General features: G+C 43.7%; 1 protein-coding gene across 2 annotated transcripts in view; it reads left to right on the forward strand.

The window, feature by feature from the left end:
• Positions 1–22,714, forward strand: part of RAPGEF4 (Rap guanine nucleotide exchange factor 4) — a 180,949-nt gene that overhangs the window by 12,180 nt on the left and 146,055 nt on the right. For both annotated transcript variants that reach the window (XM_083407107.1, XM_083407108.1), the window contains exons 2-4: positions 1,620–1,762; positions 7,006–7,094; positions 16,835–16,981. In XM_083407107.1, coding sequence (XP_083263233.1) covers positions 1,620–1,762; positions 7,006–7,094; positions 16,835–16,981 — 379 coding nt within the window. The remainder of the gene's footprint in view (positions 1–1,619; positions 1,763–7,005; positions 7,095–16,834; positions 16,982–22,714) is intronic.

Genomic DNA, 22,714 nt, shown 5'->3' on the forward strand with positions numbered 1-22,714 from the left:
CAGACATTCTGGGGGGACTTCCATTTCTCCTCACCACTATGAGCTGAATAAAGAGCATGAAATCCACTCTCGACTCTGAGTATATTTCAGAATCCTTGCTGATGGAAATGCTCTGGGGATGGGTCAATTGCTGCTGTTTCCTAGACAAGTGAGGACACAAGACATCCACAAGCGCTCTTTGTGAAAGCCGTAACATTTGGAAACAGCTTCCCATGCACACGGCGCTGATGTAAAGCCTTGTAATACCAGCACCAGGAGCTGCCCGGGAAGGTTTGGCTTATCATCCAAACTGAGGATTGGGGTGAAAGCCACTCTTCCTTAACTATGATCTGCAGTGGCAACAGATTGTGCTTAAAGGGGAGGGAGTTTAACCACGATCCTGGATTCAGGTGATATCCTAAATTAATCTTTGCTTAGGTGCCATACCATGCTTTACTAGAAGGACAGGGGAGAAACGGATGTGAGCTCCTCTCTGGGAGCCAGAATGGTTGAGTGATCCTAGTAAACCATAGTTTGATTTTGCTGTGATTTGTGAACCAGGCCAGTAAATGGAGGTTCTCATTTTTCAATGTTTGCAGGTTGGAGTAATGCATCAGCTGTACTCTTTGGGTTCTTCTAGATTACCTGTTTATTAAGCATTCATCCTGACGTGTTTGCACAAAGCTTACATGATGGTTCCATTGCATCTAGTCTTTATTTAATATTTATTCTGATTCATTTGTGGGAAGCTTGTAAGACAATAAGTATTCATCCTCCATCCATCCTGATTTGTTTGCGGGCTGTTCTAAATCTTCCCATTCATTATTTGTTCATTACTTTTCAACGCATTTTCCCATCACCTTCCTAACCATAAAAATCCTTTTAAGAATTGAGTTTGTTGTACTAGGGCGGCAGAGTGCTTTAACCCACAGTGCAAACCTAAATTTATCTATTTGCTTGAATCCTTGCTGCAAAGCGTTGATAGTCTGGAGCCTCTAGAAAAGACCTCTGGAGAAATATTTTCAGTAGCTACTTAAGCATTACAGAATTCATCAGAGTCGGAGCACTTTTCTGAAGTTCCTAGTTGAAGATATACAGTGGTGCCCCGCAAGACGAATGCCTCGCAAGACGGAAAACCCGCTAGACGAAAGGGTTTTCCGTTTTGGAGGTACTTTGCAGGACGAATTTGCTATGGGCTTGCTTCGCAAGACGAAAATGTCTTGCGATTCCTGGGGTTTTTTTTTTGCTCCCCACCCCCTTTTTCTAAGGCACTAAGCTGCTAATAGCCTTTTAGCAGCTAATCCGCTAATCCCTTAAACCTTTACTAGCCGCTAATAGCCGCTAAACCGCTAATAGCGCTAATCCGCTAATGGGCTTGCTTCGCAAGACGAAAAAACCGCTAGACGAAGAGACTCACGGAACGGATTCTTTTCGTCTTGCGAGGCACCACTGTAATCATCTCCTTGCTGTACTGACACTTATAGCCTAGGATAGGTTGGTATTTGTTGCTGAAGGGTTGAGGGTGTGTGTTTGTGTGTGTGTGTATTAATCATCCATAGCCTTTGGGAAAAGGTAACCTATAAAGAAAAATGAACCCATTATTTGATAGACAGGCAAACATCTCATTTCTGTCCTTGCAGGCCTTTGGAGCGCTCCGGTGAAGATGTGGATATTATATTCACCCGGCTGAAAGAAGTGAAAGCTTTTGAGAAGTTTCATCCAAATCTTCTCCAGCAAATATGTCTCTGTGGCTATTACGAAAATCTGGAAAAGGGAATTACATGTAAGATGTTTTTTCTCTCTTTCTGTGGATAAGAAAATCTCTTAGCAGTAACCAGAAATCACAAGGTCTTTGAATTATTAGAATGTTGGTAGCATAGAACATTCTTTGTAGCAGTGGTTAGTTTGACTACAGTACTATCGGTCTTGTAAATCTTATTTCCATTTCCGCTATGTAGCTTGCGAAAACTCTTATTTTTAATAGGAAATCCTTTAGTTTTCTGTAAATAAACCCTTTACAGTTGTTAGAATAGTCTACAGCAAACTTGGGTCTCCACCCGTTTTTTTTTTTTTGGTCTACAATTCCTATCATCCCTGACCTTGCTAGCTAGGGATGATGGGAGTTGTAGTCCAAAAACAGCCAGAGACCCAAGTTTGGGAAAACTCTGGTCTACAAAATATTTGCATAGGTGCCTGGTAACACTTGATAATAAACTTCCAGACTCTGGCTGAGATGCTGCCAGGCTAACGACACAGGGAGGACACCCAGTTTGCCCCATCATCAGTACTACATCTGTGCATACTTGTCAGTCTTTCCAAATATTGTTACCTCCTCTTGGCACTTTGGTTTTCTTAAAAAGCAGCATTGATAAACTACAGCAAAACCTGCAGAATATTATGTACATACATCTGTCACATACAAAGAAAACTGAGCAGGGACACTGTCAAAGTACTGAGTCATTGAATGCATCACCAAGGCTTCAGCTATCTGTGGCATAGCCTCCTCATAAGGAAGTGTGAATGGCTGGAGGCCTGGCATTAACACCACTGCTATTTTTTTAGCTGGTATAGAGGAACTACACCTTGTCAAAAGGATTGTGTTTTGTTTGACAGCTCTAACAACCCTTCTGTGTTGCGTTAGGTCAGGGGTCAGCAAACTTTTCCAGTAGGGGGCCGGTCCACTGTCCCTTAGGCCTTGTGGGGGGCTGGACTATATTTTGAAGGGGGGGAAATGAACGAATTCCTATGCCCCACAAATAACCCAGAGATGCATTTTAAATAAAAGCACACATTCTACTCATGTAAAAACACGCTGATTCCCGGACCATCCGTGGGCCGGATTGAGAAGGCGATTGGGCCGGATCTGGCCTCCAGGCCTTAGGTTGCCTACCCATGCTTTAGGTGCTCAGGAAGAGCTGGAACCCAAACTTTCCATTGCCATCCTCTCTGAGATGGACCTTTCCAATGGGAAGTGATCTCTTTTAAGTGGCCAGCATCTTACAGTATGGCAGTTCTTTACGTACAAGGGGAGGTTCCTAATAGGTGTTTAGTGCCAGAAGTGCCAGGAGCAGGGATGGAGAAGGAGAAGGGATGGGGAGGTTCCTAATAGGTGTTTAGTGCCAGAAGTGCCAGGAGCAGGGCTCTGGATGGAGAAGGAGAAGGGAGAAAGCTGTTACAATGCTACAATTACTAGAATGCAGCTTAAATATCAAGTGATGACTACTTGTAAACCAGCTATCGCTCATCAATCACCATAGACAGAAAAGTCACATATGGCTTCTAGGTTGCCGTCTGGAGAGACAAGCCACACAGCTCTGAAAGATAATGCTACCACAGTTTCTCCTGACTCAGTCCTGCCCACCCCCCATCTGTTTTCCTGCCTCCCCCTCTCCTGTTTGCCGAAGCAAGAAGGATTCTTGACTTGCTGCACAGCAGATGGGAGATGAATGTGAGAACAGACCATAACAGAAGCAAGGTGAGAGAAGCCATGGCTTCATCCTCTTCCACATTTGTGGGACATGACGGTTTTCCAGGATGTGGCCTAACAACCCGGCTCCATCAGTCGCAGACTTGGGGCTTTAAAATTTCGGTGGCCCCCTGTGCAATGCCAGTGCGGACGAACTGGTTGTGCTCCCCTAAATCTGCCTTTTGCTCTAGACCCCCTGCCCATCATTCCAGGCACAATGATTTTCAATGGAGACAGCTTCTATCATGGCTGCTTCTCCCATTATGGTGTTTTGGTCATCCGTACACACTGAGAGCCAGTGTGGTGTAGTGGTTGAGAGCGGTAGTCTTGTAATCTGGGGAATCGGGTTCGCGTCTCCGCTCTCCACATGCAGCTGCTGGGTGACCTTGGGCTAGTCACACTTCTCTGAAGTCTCTCAGCCTCACTCACCTCACAGAGTGTTTGTTGTGGGGGAGGAAGGGAAAGGAGAATGTTAGCCGCTTTGAGACTCCTTAAAGGGAGTGAAAGGCGGGATATCAAATCCAAACTCTTCTTCTTCTTCTTCCTTTGTTACCCTCGAGGCATGAGTTTTGCACCTCTTCGAGGGAAGAAAAGTCAATCAAGGAGGCTGTATTTATTTCTGGGATTGTATCGGCATAGCGCAGAGATGAAAAACCTATTTCTGGCTCCATGGGCTAAATTTAAGAAACATTGGGGCCACCCGCCTGTCAATCACATGGCGTCGTTATTCGACATCACCTCTCTAAACAGTTTCATGTAAATGTTTTGAAAGCCCGGGAAACCAGAATAGATCTCTGTAGAATTCCACAGAAAGCTCTCCCACTAGAAGCAACAACAAGCTCCAGTTACCACTTCATAGAACAGGCATAGGCAAACTCAGCCCTCCAGATTTTTTGGGACTACAACTCCCATCATCCCTAGCTAACAGGACCAGTGGTCAGGGATGATGGGATTGTAGTCCCAAAACATCTGGAGGGCTGAGTTTGCCTATGCCTGTCATAGAATCCTGCAGTGAGTAGAATAATTGCAGAGAAGCCCAACCCACACAGTTGTGTCCTGAAGGTTACTAAAAGCTGCCAAGAGATCTAGAAGAACCAGCAAGATCCTACTCCCCCAATCCATATATATCTCTCCTGGTAAAGGTAATTAGCCGGGACAAGCAAAGCCATCTCTGACTGGATGCCAAATTAAACAGCTCCAAACTGAACTTGCATCATGCAAGAACCGAAGAAGTTCCACAGCCACCATCCACCCTTGGCCACAACTGAGTTCTGGTGTGCATTGTCAGCAATATGCTGACAGCACACAGCTCTGCTTCTCCTGTACGTCTGCAGATGTGGCAGGTGTATACTGGACTGTTGTCTTGCCTCAGTAATGGACTGGATAAAAGCTAACAAACTGAAGCTCAAACCAGATAAGACTGAGGCGCTGCTAGTTAGTGGTTCCCTAGACCCGATAGATGGGAGGGTGCCTGCTCTTGAGGGTTATAATCCCTCTGAAGTGGCAGGTATGTAGCTTCTTCATGTGTTTCTGTGAGAGGCCCAGAGGGCTGGAACACAAGAACGGGCCTTTTTTGTGGTGGCTCCCCATTTGTGGAATGCTCTCCCCTGGAAGACTTGCCTGGCCTCTTCATTAAATATATTTCGGCGGCAGGCAAACACCCAAGGCCTTCGGCTAATTAAACAGTTGATGACCTTTTAAACTGTGTGTTTGGGGGGGGGGTGTTCTTTCATTTGTTACTGTCTTACGTATTTTTGTATTTTAATATTTTAAATCACCCAGTGATTCTTGGATGAAGAGCAGTATAGAAATTAAATGAATGAATAAATAAATAAAAAGAAAAGATTAGCCCGTGGTTCTCTTTAAAAAAAAGAGAGAGAGATTACTGTCTCTTTTTAGCTGTACCCACCCCCAGTGCTCTGTCCCAAGGAAACATTGATTATATGATGCAAATAGGCCAGGCATGTCTCCTGGATCTTCAGGTCTAGACAAGATGAACCATGGGTTGAACAGACACGTTGCGGGCATGAACTGAACCATGTACCCTGCCCACATTATTGGGTGTCAGAAACTGACGCTCATCCAAAACAAACACAAAATTAACATGAAGAGAATGGCTCTGCTATTAACTCAACATCCGTGGTGGAGTCAAGGTCAGAACCGTTGCGAATGCACCTATCAGAAAGAAGAAAAGTTTGGCAAGTTACCAAAGATTCTCTAAATTTTCCAAAGACAGGGTGGGGGCAAAATGCAAAAGTCCAGTAACTATACAAACAAGAATGTAAAGACCCAGAGATTTCTTCTCTGCCTTCACCACTACAGATTAGGCTTTAAAATGCACTCTAGGCCATGGGTAGGCAAACTAGGGCCCAGGGGCTGGATCCGGCCCAATCACCTTCTAAATCCAACCCGCGGACGATCCAGGAATCAGCATGTTTTTACATGAGTAGAATATGGACTTTTATTTAAAATGCATCTCTGGGTTATTTGTGGGGCCTGCCTGGTGTTTTTACATGAGTAGAATGTGCGCTTTTATTTAAAATGCATCTCTGGGTTATTTGTGGGGCATAGGAATTTGTTCTCCCCCCCCCATATAGCCCCCCCCCACAAGGTCTGAGGAACAGTGGACCAGCCCCCTGCTGAAAAAGTTTGCTGACCCCTGCTCTAAGCCATGTTTGAGAAAGAAGAATAAGAAAGGTGGAGGGTTGAGGGGAGGTACCAAAGTAGCAGTAGAGATGAGAAAACACGGGCAGTGAAAAGGCAAACTTAACCCAAATATAGAGGTTTTGGAAACTGTTCTGTCTCCTTGAAAGTATAACTTCTGATCTGAACATCAAAATGGGTGAAATGTTTCATTGTGCAAACTTTGTGCACTGATGGTTTAACCTGCACCCCCCCCCCCCCCCCGGTTTTGTTGTTTATGGTGGGATATCGGTAGAAAGCAATAAGGGAAGGTCTACATTTAAAATTTATATATATATATATATATATCTTTTTTCAACCAGTTTAACTGTCAAACTTTAATCCTGAGAGTTGTAGTTTGATGTGGGTGCTAAACATTCTTTTAGGGTTTCCCTGTCCCCACCCACAATACTATAGAACCCATGGTTTGTTTGTTTTTTAAGGAAAGAGAAGTAATATTAATATAGATATGCCCCTTGTTAGAAAGCAGTTGCCACACATTAGTCAGCATCAACCATATAGTTACTATATGGTATGTCAACAGCTATGGTTAGTCACCATACAAGTTAAGAATCAGTTGTTCGGAAACAGATGCAGTCCCGGCCAGTGGCATAGCATGGGGGGTGCAGGGGGTGCCGGCTGCATCGGGCGCAACATCTGGGGGTTAGGGTTAGGGTGCGCAAATCCATGGGTTAGGGGGTGCAAATTACTTGCCTTGCCCCGGGTGCTGACAACCCACGCTACGCCACTGGTCCCGGCACAGTCGTATAGTAATGGTGGTTGAATATGCCTTTTAACCTGAGTCCTTTTCCTTTCCTTTCCTTTCCTTTCCTTTCCTTTCCTTTCCTTTCCTTTCCTTCTTTCTCTTTCTCTCACAGTATTTCGCCAAGGTGATATTGGAACAAATTGGTATGCCGTGCTGACGGGATCTTTGGATGTTAAAGTTTCTGATACGAGCAACCATCAGGTAAAATTACATCTCTGACATGGCTTCAATTGTCTGAAGAAAATGCTACCCTAAAACTGGATAAAACTGTTGAGGGGTTTTGTCGATATTGTGCTCTTTCCCCCACCCCTCGCCACACACACACATTGACACCGGTGTCAAGTATCAACTGTCTGCAGTAGCAGTGTGAATTGCTTTCAGATGTGAAATATTTTGTGAGCGCTTCTCAATTTCTTTTCGTTACTACTGTGTGCGAGGGACTCTGTGTCATGATCCTAACCATCTGTGACTTGGGCACTGATTCAAAAGCCAGAGTCTAGCAACCAGGGACCATCTGACTCTGAAATGTGCAGATTGCAGCCCAGAGTCAGACCCTAACAAGCCTTGCCTCCCCCTGGAGCACCTCTGCCAGTCAGAGTAGACAATTTTGAGCTGGAAAAAACCAATGATCTGTCTCCATACTAAACAGCTTCCTATGAAGGGATCTGTATTTTTATGATAATTTGCAAAATGCCATGTATACAAGTACCGTATTTTTCGCCCTATAGGGCGCACTTTTCCCCCTCCAAAAATGAAGCGGAAATGTGTGTGCGTCCTATGGGGCGAATACAGGCTTTCGCTGAAGCCTGGAGAGCGAGAGGGGTCGGTGCGCACCGACCCCTCTCGCTCTCCAGGCTTCAGGAAGCTCCGCACCGGGCTCCCGAGGATTGCGCAGAGCTGTCTGCGCTCCGGGGCTCAGCGCAGCTCCGCGCAACCCTCCGGATCCCGGTGCGAAGCCGCGCCGGGCTCCCAAAGGTTGCACGGAGCTGCCTGCGCTCCCGGGTGCGCAGCCAGAGCGATGCCGAAGCTGAGCGCAGCTTTGGCATCGTTCTGGCTCCCGTTCTGGGGGCTGGGGTCGGGGGAAGCTCGGGCTTCCCCCGCCCCAGCCCCGCACCTGTACGGGGAAAAAATAAAAATTTCCCCCTTTATTCCCCCCCCCCCCAAATCTAGGTGCGTCCTATGGGCCGGAGCGTCCATTAGGGCGAAAAAATACGGTAAATACTGGGGGGGGGGGGGTTGGACAATTAAGATGGAGCTGAACTGAAAGTGTGGGGGAAAAACATCACTTTTGTTTGTCTCTGAAAACAGCTGTCTAATGTTATATGGCTGATTTTTACGGGGACAGAAGTTGAAGCAGCAAGGGAGGAACTCAGCAGATGTTGGTATAGTGTTGGAATCCTCTTGGATTTTCATGCTCTTCCTGTACAGGTCTCAGTGATGGTTGGACGCAGTATGCTTTTGAATTTCAGCCGCTGGGAATCACACATGGGAAGAGTGCTGTTTGGGCTCAGGGCTCCTCATGGGCATTTGGTGGGCCCACCTTGAGAACATGAAGCTGGTCTAGATGGGCCACTAGCTCTTCTTACATTCCTAACTTCTGGCTTCTCATATACACTGGCATCTCATATGTTTAACATTTTAAACCAAAGGATCTAAGCTTTCCCCCGCTGGAAAAAACGGTGGGGGAACTTGCCACAAAGTTTGTTTATTGCAGGCCCAGTGGCAGCGCCACCTCCCTCCCCGTGCAGTGGCTAAATGTAAGATGTGATTCATAAACTCAAGCAGACCACGATCTGGGTTAGAAATGGCCACAACTTTACAGGGACGCTGGTAGTGCTGTGGTTTAAACTACTGTGCTGCTTGGACTTGCCGATCGGAAGGTTGGCTGTTCGAGGCCCCGCTACAGCATGAGCTCCCGTTGTCCAGTCCCAGCTCCTGCCTACCAGCAGTTCAAAAGCATGCAGTGCAAGTAGATAAATAGGTACCGCTCCGGTGGGAAGGTAAAGGATGTTTCTGTGTGCTGCTCTGGCTTTGCCAGAAGCGGCTTAGTCATGCTGGCCACAAGACCTGGAAAAACTGTCTGCAGAAGCGGACAAATGCCGGCTACCTCAGCCTGTAAAGCGAGATGAGCACCGCAACTCTAGAGTCTTTCACAACTGGACTTAACTGTCAGGGGTCCCTTTACCTTATTGATTGCAGATATAGGTGGATTTTTGGCTCGCGTGTTGGGTGTATATCCATTCCAGCCTGCCCGTCCTTGACAAAACGTATTTTTCGCTCTATAAGACACACCAGACCATAAGACGCACCTAGTATTTGGAGGAGGAAAACAAGAAGCAAAAAATTCTGAATCCCAGAAGCTAGAACAGCAAGAGGGATCACTGCGCAGTGAAAGCAGCGATCCCTCTTGCTGTTCTGGCTTCAGGGATAGCTGCGCAGCCTGCATTCGCTCCATAAGACACACACACATTTCCCCTTACTTTTTACGAGGGAAAAAGTGAGTCTTATAGAGCAAAAAATATGGTAATTGTTTAAAGTAAGGGAACTCCGTTCCTGCTTAAAAATAAAAAAACCCTAACCTGGATATAAGTGTACTAGAAATCACACCCCCCTCCAGTTTAGACATGAATTATATAGTGGTACCTCGTCTTTCAAACGTAATCCATTCTGGAAGTCCATTCGAGATCCGAAACGTTCGAAAACCGAAAGCGGAAGCCTCAAAATGGAAGCCTCAATACAGATAAACTCAAAACAGAAGCCGCGTTTCCTGTTCAACTTCTGAGGAGCGTTTGAAAACCAAGGTATTTGCTTCCGGGTTTTTGGCATTTGCATTCCGAAACGTTCGACTACGGAGGTGTTGGAAAGCCGAGGTACCGCTGTACCAGCAGTTGGTTTAGGGAAATAATAAACTCAGAATTTCACAGGCAAGTGTAATACTGGATTGTTTGAATATCTGTAGAATGATGGCATGCCACAAGAGGGCAGTAGGAGAATGCATTAAGATTTTTTTTCTTTTCTTTTTTTAGTCGCATGAAAATAGGCCGGCTTAAGCACCCATGCAGTTATAGCATTTTTCTTTCTATGGGAAGTCATGCTTGTTTATGGGCCCAAACCTACAAAGTTTACGAGGCAATAAAATCTAGCCTACCTAAATCTCTGTGGGCATACTATGGCTGTCCAAGTAGGATAGCAATGGCAGTTCATGGGTACTGGTTTGGCCACATTAGGGGTGACAGTAGTTGCTGCTGCTTCTTGTCATCTTATTATTTTTATTATTATTAAACTTGTATACCACCCTATACCCACAGGTCTCAGAGTGGTTCACAACGTTAAAATCTCAATATAAAACCACAAAATGCACAATAAAAACAAGAACAAGGACAGCCCACTAACCCCCCTCCCCAACACATTTTAGTCAGTTGCACATATGCCAGCTCCCCACTCATTGTTACAGAAGCAGCAGAGGAATCAGGAAGCCACAACCGCCCATCTGATTTTGCCACTGTTGGCATAACCAAGGAGATGGTTGGCATTCTGGCCATGTGCAGTGCGGGACAGAGGCGGTGGACCATTTTAGGCATGTCCAATTGACGCGTATGTCCTTTTGGATCCAGAAGAGGGCAGAACGAGGTGCTGGGGCGGAAAGGGGCCGACCTGTACGTTGGGTAAGACATGGAACCCCCACCCAAAATGGCTCCTTCTTTGCACTTGGTAGAAGAAGCAAAATACAGTGGTACCTCGGTTTACGAACATAATCTGTTCCAGAAGTCCGTTCTTAAACCAAAACCGTTCTTAAACCGAGGCGCGCTTTCCCTAATGAGGCCTCCCGCCGCCGGTGCCCTTCCACCGTTCGGATTCCGTTCTTAGACTGAGGTAAAGTTCTCAAACCAAGACCCTATTTCCGGTTTTGCGGAGCTTGCAAACCAAATCGTTCTTAAACCGGACTGTTCTCAAACCGAGGTACCACTGTAAGTTTGGGAACTGGCAGGGGGCGAAGAGGCCGCAGAAGCATATAGACAGCAGGTAGAATGCCTGCAATTCTACCTGTCAATCACCCAGCATCTTGTTATAGGCATTTTAGAAGTATCAGACAAAGCAGAGAGGAGGAACCTGTGGGCCTTCCAGATGTTACCAGACTGCCGCTCACGTTACTCTTGATAATTGTTCATGCTGGTTGGAGTTGATGGGAGTTACATAAGGAGGAGCACAGGCTCCCCAGCCCAGAAGTAAAGGATAAATGCTAAGCATTTTTTCAGGATGGAGAAAAACCTGAAAGGGTTTCCAAGAGGCAAATCATTCTGCTTGCCTACTCCCCTTCCCCCAAAGAAAAAAGAATGATTGTTGCGCTTTTTAAGACCTTTTCTGTGTAAAGATACTGTATAGGCTTTATGTGCTGGTTAACAGACAATAGCTTATTGGGATCAAAGGGGTCTAACATTCAGGTATTTCCCCCTAAGTTATAGAATATGAGGCTTTTGAAGTTTTTCTCCACCTCCCATTCCCACTTCAAGCAATTTGTAACCTTTGTGGCCCAGAGAAGACAATAAATGAGTTAGGACAGGCTGGACATTCAAGATTATGGTACAGTTTGTTGAATACACCATGTGAAATAAATTTGCCTGGTGGTACAGTAAAAGAAATGGCCTTTAACAGCACAAGCCTACTCAGTAGTAAGCCTCACTGAGTTCAGTTGAATTTACTCCCTGGAAAGTATGTATAGGACGGACCACAGTTTAAAAAAAAAAACCATTTCCCATAAGAAGTTTTTATAGGTTGCTGTAAAGGTAAAGGGACCCCTGACCATTAGGTCCAGTCGTGGCCGACTCTGGGGTTGCGGTGCTCATCTCGTTTTATTGGCCGAGGGAGCCGGCGTACAGCTTCTGGGTCATGTGGCCAGCATGACAAAGCCGCTTCTGGCGAGCCAGAGCAGCGCACTGAAATGCCGTTTACCTTCCTGCCGGAGCGGTACCTTTTTATCTACTTGCACTTTGACGTGCTTTCGAACTGCTAGGTTGGCAGGAGCAGGGACCGAGCAACGGGAACTCATCCTGTCGCGGTGATTCGAACCGCCGACCTTCTGATCGGCAAGTCCTAGGCTCTGTGGTTTAACACACAGCGCCACCCGTGTCCCTCAGGTTGCTGTAGGAAAGGGTTTAAATAAAATATGTAGGGTGGTTTCCATTGTTAGTCATCCATTGAGTTCTGGCTGGACAAAACCCATAAATTAGAAAGCAAGAAGCTTAGCATCACATGCAAGACACATTTAATTGGGTGGGTGTAATTTTCCTCAGTTTCTTAAATTGCACATACAGAGCTCCCTTATTTGCTAGTTTTAAATATTTCTACAGTACATCGCTTTCCAAGCAGGTTTCAAGCGGCTTCTAATCAGGGCTTGGATTGGCTCTCCAAGTTGGGGCTGGGCAGTATTGCTTTGCAGTGCTTCCAGTCCTGTTTGGATAGTTGACTCCAGAAAGTGTTGCTGGTGACCCTTCACTGTGAGGTTCCATGGGGTTTAATCTTGCATTCCATGCTGTTTGAAATGGCATGCAATGAAAGCATTGCGATATCATCTGAAGCACAAACCTAATACAGTCGTACCTTGGTTTTTGAACAGAATGTGTTCCAGAAGTCCGTTCAACTTCCGAAATGTTCGGAAACCAAGGCGCAGCTTCTGATTGCACAGGCGCGCTGGAAACTATAGCAGAAGCCCTGTGCCGGATATATGTATAAGCTAAACAAGCTACTGTATAGCTTAGGGCCCCGCTCTCTTGGCCCCCCCAATATACTTCTTCTTAATTGTATTTCACTATTAATATACTACTTCTTAATTGTATTTCAGTTTAACAATTACTTTGATAAAATACATATTTTGTTAGGTGCAAGTGGCTTTATATACCTATTAGGTCCATAAATTACCAGATAGCATATATTCAACACAAAAAACAGTGACAATTTGTTGTTGACAAAGGACAGCTGGACATATAAAGGGCCCCATTACCTTCAGTAGCTTAGGGCCTCATCAAACCTAAATCCAGCCCTGCAGAAGCCGCATCAGACGTTTGGCTTCCAAAAAAAGTTCAAAAACCGGAACACTCACTTCCGGGTTTCGATTGTTCGGGAGCTGAAACGTACGAGTACCAAGGTGTTTGACAAACAAGGTACGACTGTATGCTATTCTACAAACTGTACAAGTTAGCCTACAACTTTCATATTAGAGTTTGCAGTAAGGATCATATCCAGGGTGCTTGCCAGAACCTGATAGCTTGTGCAAGATCACCGACAACGAAACAAACAGAAAAATACCTGACTTTATAAGCATAAAATAACTACACTTACCTGCTGCTATGAATAGTTTTGCAAATGAACATTACAAAACTGTTTCAAAATGAACATTACAAAACTGGGTGATACGGTTTTTATTTACTTATTTGAGCTCAAGGCTATCTGGTGTCCTCTTGAAACCACAACACTGACCTTTTAAAACCAAAAGGTGCCTGTAGGATTTGAGGCATTCAGGTGTGCTATGTACCGTATTTTTTGCTCTATAGGATGCACCGGACCATAGGAGGGGGAGAACGGGGGCGGAATTCTCCCCCTCTCTGCTCAGCGTCCCTTCAGTGAAGCGGCAGGCGAAACGGAGCCCCTTCCATTTCTCCTCCCGCTTCGCTGAAGGGGCGCTGCGCAGAGAGGGAAAACTGTGCAGCGCCTCTCCAGTGAAGTGAAGCCTGGAGAGCAAGAGGGATCGGTGTACACCGACCCCTCTCGCTCTGCAGGCTTCAGGCGGGAACTCCTGCTGCGCTCCGAAGGCTTGTGGATAGCTGCCTGAAGCCCCCAGAGCGCAGCGGGAGTTCCCTGCGCTCCGGGGGCTTCAGACGGCCTCAGTGAAAGCAACGTGAAGCTTCCGGGGGGGGGGGGGGGAGCTCTCCCTCTGCCCTTCGGAAGCTTCGCGTTACTATCACTGAAGCCAAGGAGCCGGCATTCGTTCCATAAGACGCACACATGTTTCCCCTTAATTTTTGAAGAGGAAAAAGTGCATCTTATAGAGCGAAAAATACGGTAATGCAGGTTTGAGATTCGTGATGTGAACTTCACGCTTTGCCAGAATAGCAAATCTGTAGGTTGCAAAACAAACACACCTTTCAGTATGTGTGTGTGTGTTTCTAAAGCGCTTGCCTTCTTTTTAGACGGTTCTGCGGCTGACCCAGCCATCCTGTGGCACCCAGGAGTGGGGATCCCCTGCAGCTTCTGGGGTTGCAGGCGGTTGGGGAGGGGAAAGCGTAGAGCAAGGCATCTGATAACATTCTCAAAGCCAATCCATGGGAACAGCAGGGGTTCTTTGGGAGCCATGTTAACCAGCCTATAATAGGCCCCTGGTGCCCCATTTTCCCAAGGATGGTAGATGCAGAAACAGGGAACAGAAAGAAATTAGGACTCTGAAGTCTAGAGTATGGGCTTGCTTCCTGACCGAAGCAGATTTTGTTTTAAGCCCCTTCTTTCCTAAAACCTCAGATTCTTTTTCTTTGATATATGAACCCAGTTCCCCCCCCTCTCCACTTCTCCATCCTGATCTGTTACTATCTAAATTGAACCTTTGATTTATGTCACCATAGATAGTAAAATAACAAGAAATTACGGACTTTCCTGTACGGACTTTCCTGTGTTGTTTATTTTTTGAAAGAGGTTTCTTAGAGAAGAGAGAATTTGAGATTATTACATCTTTTTTCCAGGAAGAAGGAAGGCAGAATAAAAAAAAGCTTAGATGCTGTCGAGAGCAGGAACATCCCTACCTCAGTTGAAATGGATGATATGTTGAATTCGGCTACCCTGAGTGAAACCTGTACATCTAATTTATCTTTGTTTTTGAACTGTGGATTCCCCTCTTCAGACAAAAGCAGAGAATTGGTTGTCAGCCTTATGATGAATACTATCAGGGGTAGACAATAAACGTTATTTCTTTTAATAAACCTTATCTGAGTATGTTGCTTTATAACTGTAGGTTATGCTCTCGACCGCAAAGATCAAGACTATTGTTAAAAGCTATATATAGGTGCGGGCTTAGGGCTGCCAGCAGCTGCCCCTTCTCTTAGCTCTGCTCCTATAGCTTGTAACATCATTATGGTATACAGTGGTGCCTCGCAAGACGAAAAGAATCCGTTCCGCGAGTCTCTTCGTCTAGCGGTTTTTTCGTTTTGCGAAGCAACCCCATTAGCGGATTAGCGCTATTAGCGGTTTAGCGGCTATTAGCGGCTATTAAAGGCTTAAGGGATTAGCGGATTAGCTGCTAAAAGGCTATTAGCAGCTTCGTGCCTTAGAAAAAGGGGGTGGGGAGCGGAAAAAAATCGCAGGAACTCGCAAGACATTTTCGTCTTGCGAAGCAAGCCCATAGGAAATTCGTTCTGCGAAGCACCTCCAAAACGGAAAACCCTTTCGTCTAGCGGGTTTTCCGTCTTGCGGGGCACCACTGTATAGGAATTTAAGCAGGGGAGGGTTTTCCAGGTGCTTTTCATTCTTAATTTCTGTATGTCAGGTGCTGTTCATGGCACAGCAACAAGGGTGGCCGGCAAACCTAGCTAGGGTTTGGACATGCATATAAGCTGTTCGCTCTGATCTGAAACACCCACTGCCTGCATAATCCGGAAGTATTTGAGGGCTGACAATGGCAGAACTTAAATTATGATAGGAAAAGGTGGGGTGAAATCCCTAAGTTTCACTTCCTGAGATTTCCCCCTAGGTTTATCCATATTATGGTCCTCTTAGCTCTTTCTAAGAGCCAGCCATATTGTGTTCAGCTTTCTAAGGGCCGCTATCAGGGTGGATTTGATTTCACAATTTAAATCGCTAGTCATTAAGACTTGATTTAATTAATTAATTAATTAATTTTACAGAAAGACTCGTCATTGCTGGTATAATCTTGATATTTACAACCAGATGAAGGTTTCATTTTTGGAATAATAAATTTTCAGAGTAGTTTTTACAGTTCTATAAAAAATTACTGATTTGGTTATGCTATTAGAAATACATAGACAGATAATTATGAAATTATTGTGAGGTTCTATAAGCTAACTGTTTATATTTGGACAACTTTTCTGCTGTACCTTATTGGAAGGAGAAAAATAATCATTTCCTTAATAACAATTTAAACAATTTATTAAACTAAAACAATGACATTATAGCTTATGTATCCATGTTTGTTAAATGATGTGGTTAAATGGTTTTTTTAAAAAAAAAAAAACTTAGACTGAGTTTTAGCACACATGAAAAACTTAAAACAAATCCTTATTTCCTGATGAATAGCCTTTGGGCTATAATGTAACTTAAATAGAAAACTAGAAAGATTTTTCCTCCAAAAGCATTTTATTTTAAAAATCCAATTTAAATTAAAAAAAAATCTGATTTAAATAAAAAAAATCTGGTGTTTTTTTTTAATTAAATCATTGGTTTTTATCTCCCCTGGCCACATATGGTGGATGTCACAAAAGGTAGCAGGATGAGAACACCCCCCCCCCGGTCTTCCCTTCTAATTTTCTAATTTGAGCACTGGGCGGTGGTGATAGAAAGCTATTCCTCTCATAAGCAAAAATCTCTGTGATTTGCATTGGGCAGACAAAATACAGGTTCATTCTGATCCTGACCTTTGGTTCAAATTAAGACACGGTTTTGCTAAAACCCCGCTCTGCTGTGCATGACTTAGACAGGCATAGGGAAACTCGGCCCTCCAGATGTTTTGAGACTACAGTTTCCATCATCCCTGACCACTGGTCCTGTTAGCTAGGGATGATGGGAGTTGTAGTCCCAAAACATCTGAAGGGCCGAGTTTGCCTATGCCTGACTTAGAATATCTGTTTACAAGCGAAGGCTGCTGCAAATCTTTCAACAGGACTGTGGCGTTAAACCCTCCAGAACCCAAAGGCTTATAAGTTCATGTCTCTTGAACTTCACAGGATGCTGTGACAATATGCACCCTGGGAATAGGAACAGCTTTCGGAGAGTCAATTTTGGATAACACCCCTCGCCATGCCACTATTGTTACAAGGGAGAACAGCGAGCTGCTGCGGATTGAGCAGAAGGATTTCAAGGCACTTTGGGAGGTAAGCTCAAAAGACTACTTGATGAATTATAACATAGGGGAGAAGACATGGAGCTTAAGGAGCCTAGCTGTGTTATTAGATGTATGTGGAATGCACAGGGAACCTTGACTAATACAGTGGTACCTTGGTTTAAGAACAGCTTAGTTTATGAACAACTTGGATTAAGAACACTGCAAACCCGGAAGTAGATGTTTTGGTTTGTGAACTTTGCTTTGGAATAAGAACATGTTTCGCTTCCTGTTGAGTGTGTTCCATTTGTAAATTGAGTTCCCCGCTGCTATGGGAAAGCACGCCTTGGTTTAAGGACGCTTTGGTTTTAAGAACAGACTTCCAGAACAGATTTAAGTTCGTAAACCAAGGTACCACTGTCAAAATATGTTGTTAGGCCGGCTCTGAAAGTATGTGTTTGTTACATAAAAGAAGAATATATAACATACATACAAGTAATTGCTGAAAGAAGGTGACATATTTGTACCAATGTTATGAAATTTAACAAGTCATAACATACTAGTTCATAATGTGGAAAAATATCTATATGGTTGCCCTTTCTTAAACAACCACCAATGGCCATTTCTTCATATAGTTGTCTGTCTGTGTATTGTTGTAACATCACATAAAATAAATCGGTTCAGTCATTAAAGCAATCTCCCATTTTCTCTTGAGCCCTAAGAAATTACTGATTTTTTGTAGCTTTATCAGCGCCTGCTCCACTCAAGCCTCAACTGCACTCACCTCTAAGCCAAAATATGGTTTAGCAAGAGTGAACAGCCAGGGCAGAAATCACAGCCTCTCTGCTCATCCCTTGGTCCTGACTTGCTACCCAGAGCTAAGCCATGGTTTGGCTTAGCATTACATCCAAACCATGGTTTGCGGTTTGGCTCCCCTCCCCCTGCCAACAAGCCTTGAACCGTAAGCCAGAATAAACTTTGATTACAGCTTGTGGTTTATTGGGAGAGAAACAAACCATGGGTCTGGGTTTCCGATGTAACAATAAACTGAACAATGGCTTAGCTCTGGGTAGCACGGGGGTAGCAGGACCAGGAGAGGAACAAAGCAGCCATGGCTTTTGCTCTGGGTACCTGTATTCTTGCTCATCCTTGCTTAACCATGGGTTGGCTTTTAGTGTTGCGTGCCAACTGGACCATATTCTTGCTGCCGTCCATGAATCAAATATTTATTTTAAATCCACTGATACTAGTTTTCCTTTAGTTTATGATAACGAGGAGGAAGATTTTGAATTTGTTCGTTGCTTTTTACAATAAGCAAGATTTAAAATGCAAAAATGCCGCTAATAGAGAGCAGTGGAACATATGTAACGTTAGGTAACCAAATAAGATGAAATTATGTGGTTTTAAGAAATTTTGCAGAGGTGTAGCTATTTTATCTCCCCACCCACTCACCCTAGTTTGCTAGCTGGTGTTTCCTATGAACATCCCATGACATAGTTTTTCGTTTTAATTAGCTAGCTTTCCATACTTAATTTGCTGAAATGAAAATGGCTTTGTATTAAACACCGGTAGTGTTAAAACGGCCTTTTATCTGCAACATGACTTTTTATTTGGCAAACTTTGCTTTTCTTCTGTTGCGCTGCCCCAGAAGTATGGATGCCGCTAACTATTTCTCATGTTGTGGGGAGAATCCCGATGTCAGACCTTCGTTGAAGTTTAGAATTGGCAGTAAGATGAAATTAATGAAATTGAGAGTACATGGGTGAGAAACGGTTGAAGCTCTTGCTGCTTTTAATTAGTCACGTCTTCATGCTCAATAAGCATCATTCATGTGTTGACGTACTAATCTGGCAGGCATTTCAGAGAAAACACTTTCAAGGTTTTAAAATGTGACCTAAAAAGTACTGGGGAAGGCATATTTGTTTCTCACTAGGAGCTGCATAGCCTGTAGGCTTTACATCACTGAGAAGGGACTCTTGCTTTACATGGGATTCCATAGAAGCGATAACAGTCTACTTTTTACCTGTTGGGCTATATGATACAGAACCAAAAATTATCAATCCATTGTTGCTCAGTTTTGGGAAAGGCTACTTAATGTGCTTGAGGCCATGTACCTGATAGCATCTTAGCCCTAGGTGCAAGAAATCAGAGTTTGACACTAATTCCCTGGCCAACATTGGATGTCAGTTTGTGGAAAGAGACTTGGCCTTTTGGCTCTAGGTGTTTTTGGACAGCACCTGATTCTTGCGTCTTGTTCTTCAAAGGTCACCCTGCAGTATGACTATGTGACAGCATCAGAACAAACACTCTCTACTGGTTTCTTTGCATTTTATTTGGCTCAAATTATACTTTTGTCTTTATAAATGCCGTATTGTCATGCTCTAGGTAGAAACTGCAAATATTGCAGGTGGTATTCGACTAAATATGTGCACTAGGTCAACGGGGTTTCTTTCCCCCACCCCTCCGTGTATTCTGCACCATCTCCAAAGCTGCTCCAAAGGCTTGAAGAACCCCCAGAACAAATTTAGAGGGTGTTGGGAGGAGGTTGAGAAGGGGAGAGAATGTTCCATTGCACAAGGAGAACTGGCAGAACATTCACCGTAATGCTATGTTGAATACAACCCTCAATGTCTGCTTGAGGAACTTAACCAATTGTAGAGGATAGTGGTTCAGTTCAGAACTCTGAGAACTGGAATAAACGTTGAGCTTCCATGCTCCTGGTCACTTCTGGCTTATTTATTTAATTCATTATTTGTACAGTGGTACCTTGGGTTACATACGCTTCAGGTTACAGACTCAGCTAACCCAGAAATAGTGCTTCAGGTTAAGAACTTTGCTTCAGGATGAGAACAGAAATTGTGCTCTGGCAGCGTGGCGACAGCGGGAGGCCCCATTAGCTAAAGTGGTGCTTCAGGTTAAGAACAGTTTCAGGTTAAGAATGGACCTCCGGAACGAATTAAGTACTTAACCCGAGGTACCACTGGATTTGGCTTTTGAAAGGAGTACCCAAAGTGGCTCAAGTCCCTGATAAAATATGACAGGAGCAGACCTGCTGGTGTCTTCATCTGCTCCCCCTTCCCCTCCTGAGTCTTTGCACAGGGCAGTTGTCCTTTTTGGCAAACCATAGTTTGCCATTGCATTTGAAATAACAAACCATAGTTTCATCTTAATGGTTTTCCTGCTATTAATTTTCAACATTATATCAAAACAACCAATATTATCCTTCTGGCAGCAATTATTAGCAAAAATAGCTGTCTCCTCCCGCATTGTCTACTTCTGTTTGAATAACACCCAGCCGATGAACATCTGCTCAGCCATGGATCATGTTCTTCCTCAGAGACATCTAGTTTTACAAAGGCAGCTGTTGAAGCAGCTTGTTAAAAAGCGAAACATTGGGTTTTAAGATGCCCGATCCCTTATCTGCAAACCACGAAGCTCTAAAACTGGTGAGCTCATGAATCCTTAGGCTTTTAATTTTTAAATTGCACCAAGTTTAGAACGACAGGCCGCTCTCTGCAGGCTTTGAAATTGGCTTCAAAGGAATATGAATCCGAACACAGTATTATTATTATTATTATTATTATTATTATTATTATTATTATCATTTAGATTTAGATTCCATCCTCCAGTCCAGAGGTTCATGATAGATTATAAAAATGTATAACCAGTATAAAAGCCATGGAAAAAAAATATCAAAAAACCCGAAGTACTAAAACAAAAAAGAACCAGAAATTACAAGCAGTCTAGCAACCAGTCTAAAAGCTCTCAACCTCAATATACATAAAAGAGGAGCTTTTGACCGCTTGCTTTTGGGAAGAAAGGATGGCAGAAAATGAGTTTATTTGTACACATTGCCGGATGTTGGAGTCGCTCTGCTCACTCTGTGCCCATGCATTTTCCTTCAGTTCAATCACATAAACTCAGACAGGAAGGGAGTGAATCCACTAAGAGATTTACTTATTTTTAGTGCTTACTTTCCGTAGTGTCCCTATCGCCATGCATGGCTTGGAACTTCCCCGAGGTGACAGCAGGAAAAAAACAAACATGTTTTCTCTTACGTGGAATAAAAAAATAATAGTTTGGCGCAGTTGGAATCCGTGGATAAGAGTCTGTGTACGAGGCGTTACCAGAATGTTTTCCAGGGAGTGATAGAGCAAGTTTTCTTCCTTGGTTGTTTGGAAAGCGATTACGACAGGACTTCGACGGTTATCTGGCTCTTCTTTTTGGCTAGGTATAGTAGCAATGAACTGAGCGATTTGATAAGTGCTGCCATATCTCATTTTCTTTTGATTGTTATGTGTGTGTCTCTTGCTGAGCCGTAAATCTGAAAATTAAATTTCCTGAGCCAGCCTAAAAGCAACAACAACCCATAGTAGAAATGTGTGGGGGTTTTTTTTATTAAAAAAAAACAAATTGCACGGTGCTAGAACGGTTACATAACATCAGATTCGAATGCTTTTTGAAAGGATCAGGAAGATTTCTTAAAACGAAAATACGATTAAAGGCCTAGACTCAAATATACCACTCGCCTGAAGTTTATATCCTTACGTACATAGCTTTTAAAGAGAATGCCAGCATTATACCTACATTTTTTAATATAAACTAATGAGAATTCTGTTTGCAGCTCAGGAAGCAGATTAGACAGTACAGTTTAATAAGCTTTGTGACTGGAAGGATGAAGTCTACTCCACATTTCAAAAAATCCTGATGTTTTATGGTGGTGTCTAATGGCTACGGTGTTGCAGTGGTGCTGATGATGAAATGGGCTTGTCGCTTTTATTTGTATATATTTAAATTTGGAATTTTATGGTATTATACCATGCCATGAGATTGGTGTCAACGAGGAATGGTTTAGAACTATACGAAATAAAGCCAAATTTCAGTCATGCATTTTAGATATTTGTCTAAACAGTACTAGGCACTTCAGCTGGTTTTGAAATGTACTAGGGGATGTTTGTGTGTGTTTAATGATGCAGTTCCTGTTCCTGTGGATATTTGAAATGAATGACTCAAATGTACAGTACTGTTGACCATTTGACCATTTGTTTGATCATTAGCAGATTGGACATAGTGTGCGCTAATTACAATTTAAATACAACTACTTCTACTTTACACAGTAGCTGTGGTTGGAGGAGCAGTTGGAGTGCTGTGTCAGTAAAATATAACTTATATTTCCCCCTTATTTTTCTTATTTTTCCTTTCAAGCATTGCACGTCAGCGAGTGTTTTACAGTTCATTTGCGAAGGAGATTAAACTTGATATAAGACCTGAAATATTGCAGTAAAAATTCAAGAGGAACTTTTGATGCTAAGGCTAGCCACTCGAAATTACTGGGTTGATGTATGGGGTGCTGTTTTGTCAGTTTATTACACAGTAATCAACTCCAGAGATCTTTGCTAGGATTTAGTGATTTCTCCCTTGGCAAGCCCTGTACAGATACAAAACCCAGAGAGTTAATAAAGTGAGGAATATTGGGTTTTATGGAGTGATCATGTGATTTCAAGTAGTAAAGTGTTTAGAGACCCTCAGAAGCACTAAAAACACAGCCAAGAAGCATACAGCTGCTCTGTAGGCACTTAACTGACACGCTCTGTGTAGACTGCTCTGATTCATTTGTTGTTGTTGTTGTTGTTGTTTAGTCGTGTCCAACTCTTCATGACCCCATGGACCAGAGCACACCTGTCTTCCACTGCCTCCCGCAGTTTGGTCAAACTCATATTAGTAGTAGTAGTAGTAGTAGTAGTAATAATAATAATAATAATAATAATATATTTATACGCCACCT

The sequence above is a fragment of the Podarcis tiliguerta genome, assembly GCF_965153285.1.
Source record: "Podarcis tiliguerta genome assembly, chromosome: 1".
Classification (NCBI taxonomy): domain Eukaryota; kingdom Metazoa; phylum Chordata; class Lepidosauria; order Squamata; family Lacertidae; genus Podarcis; species Podarcis tiliguerta.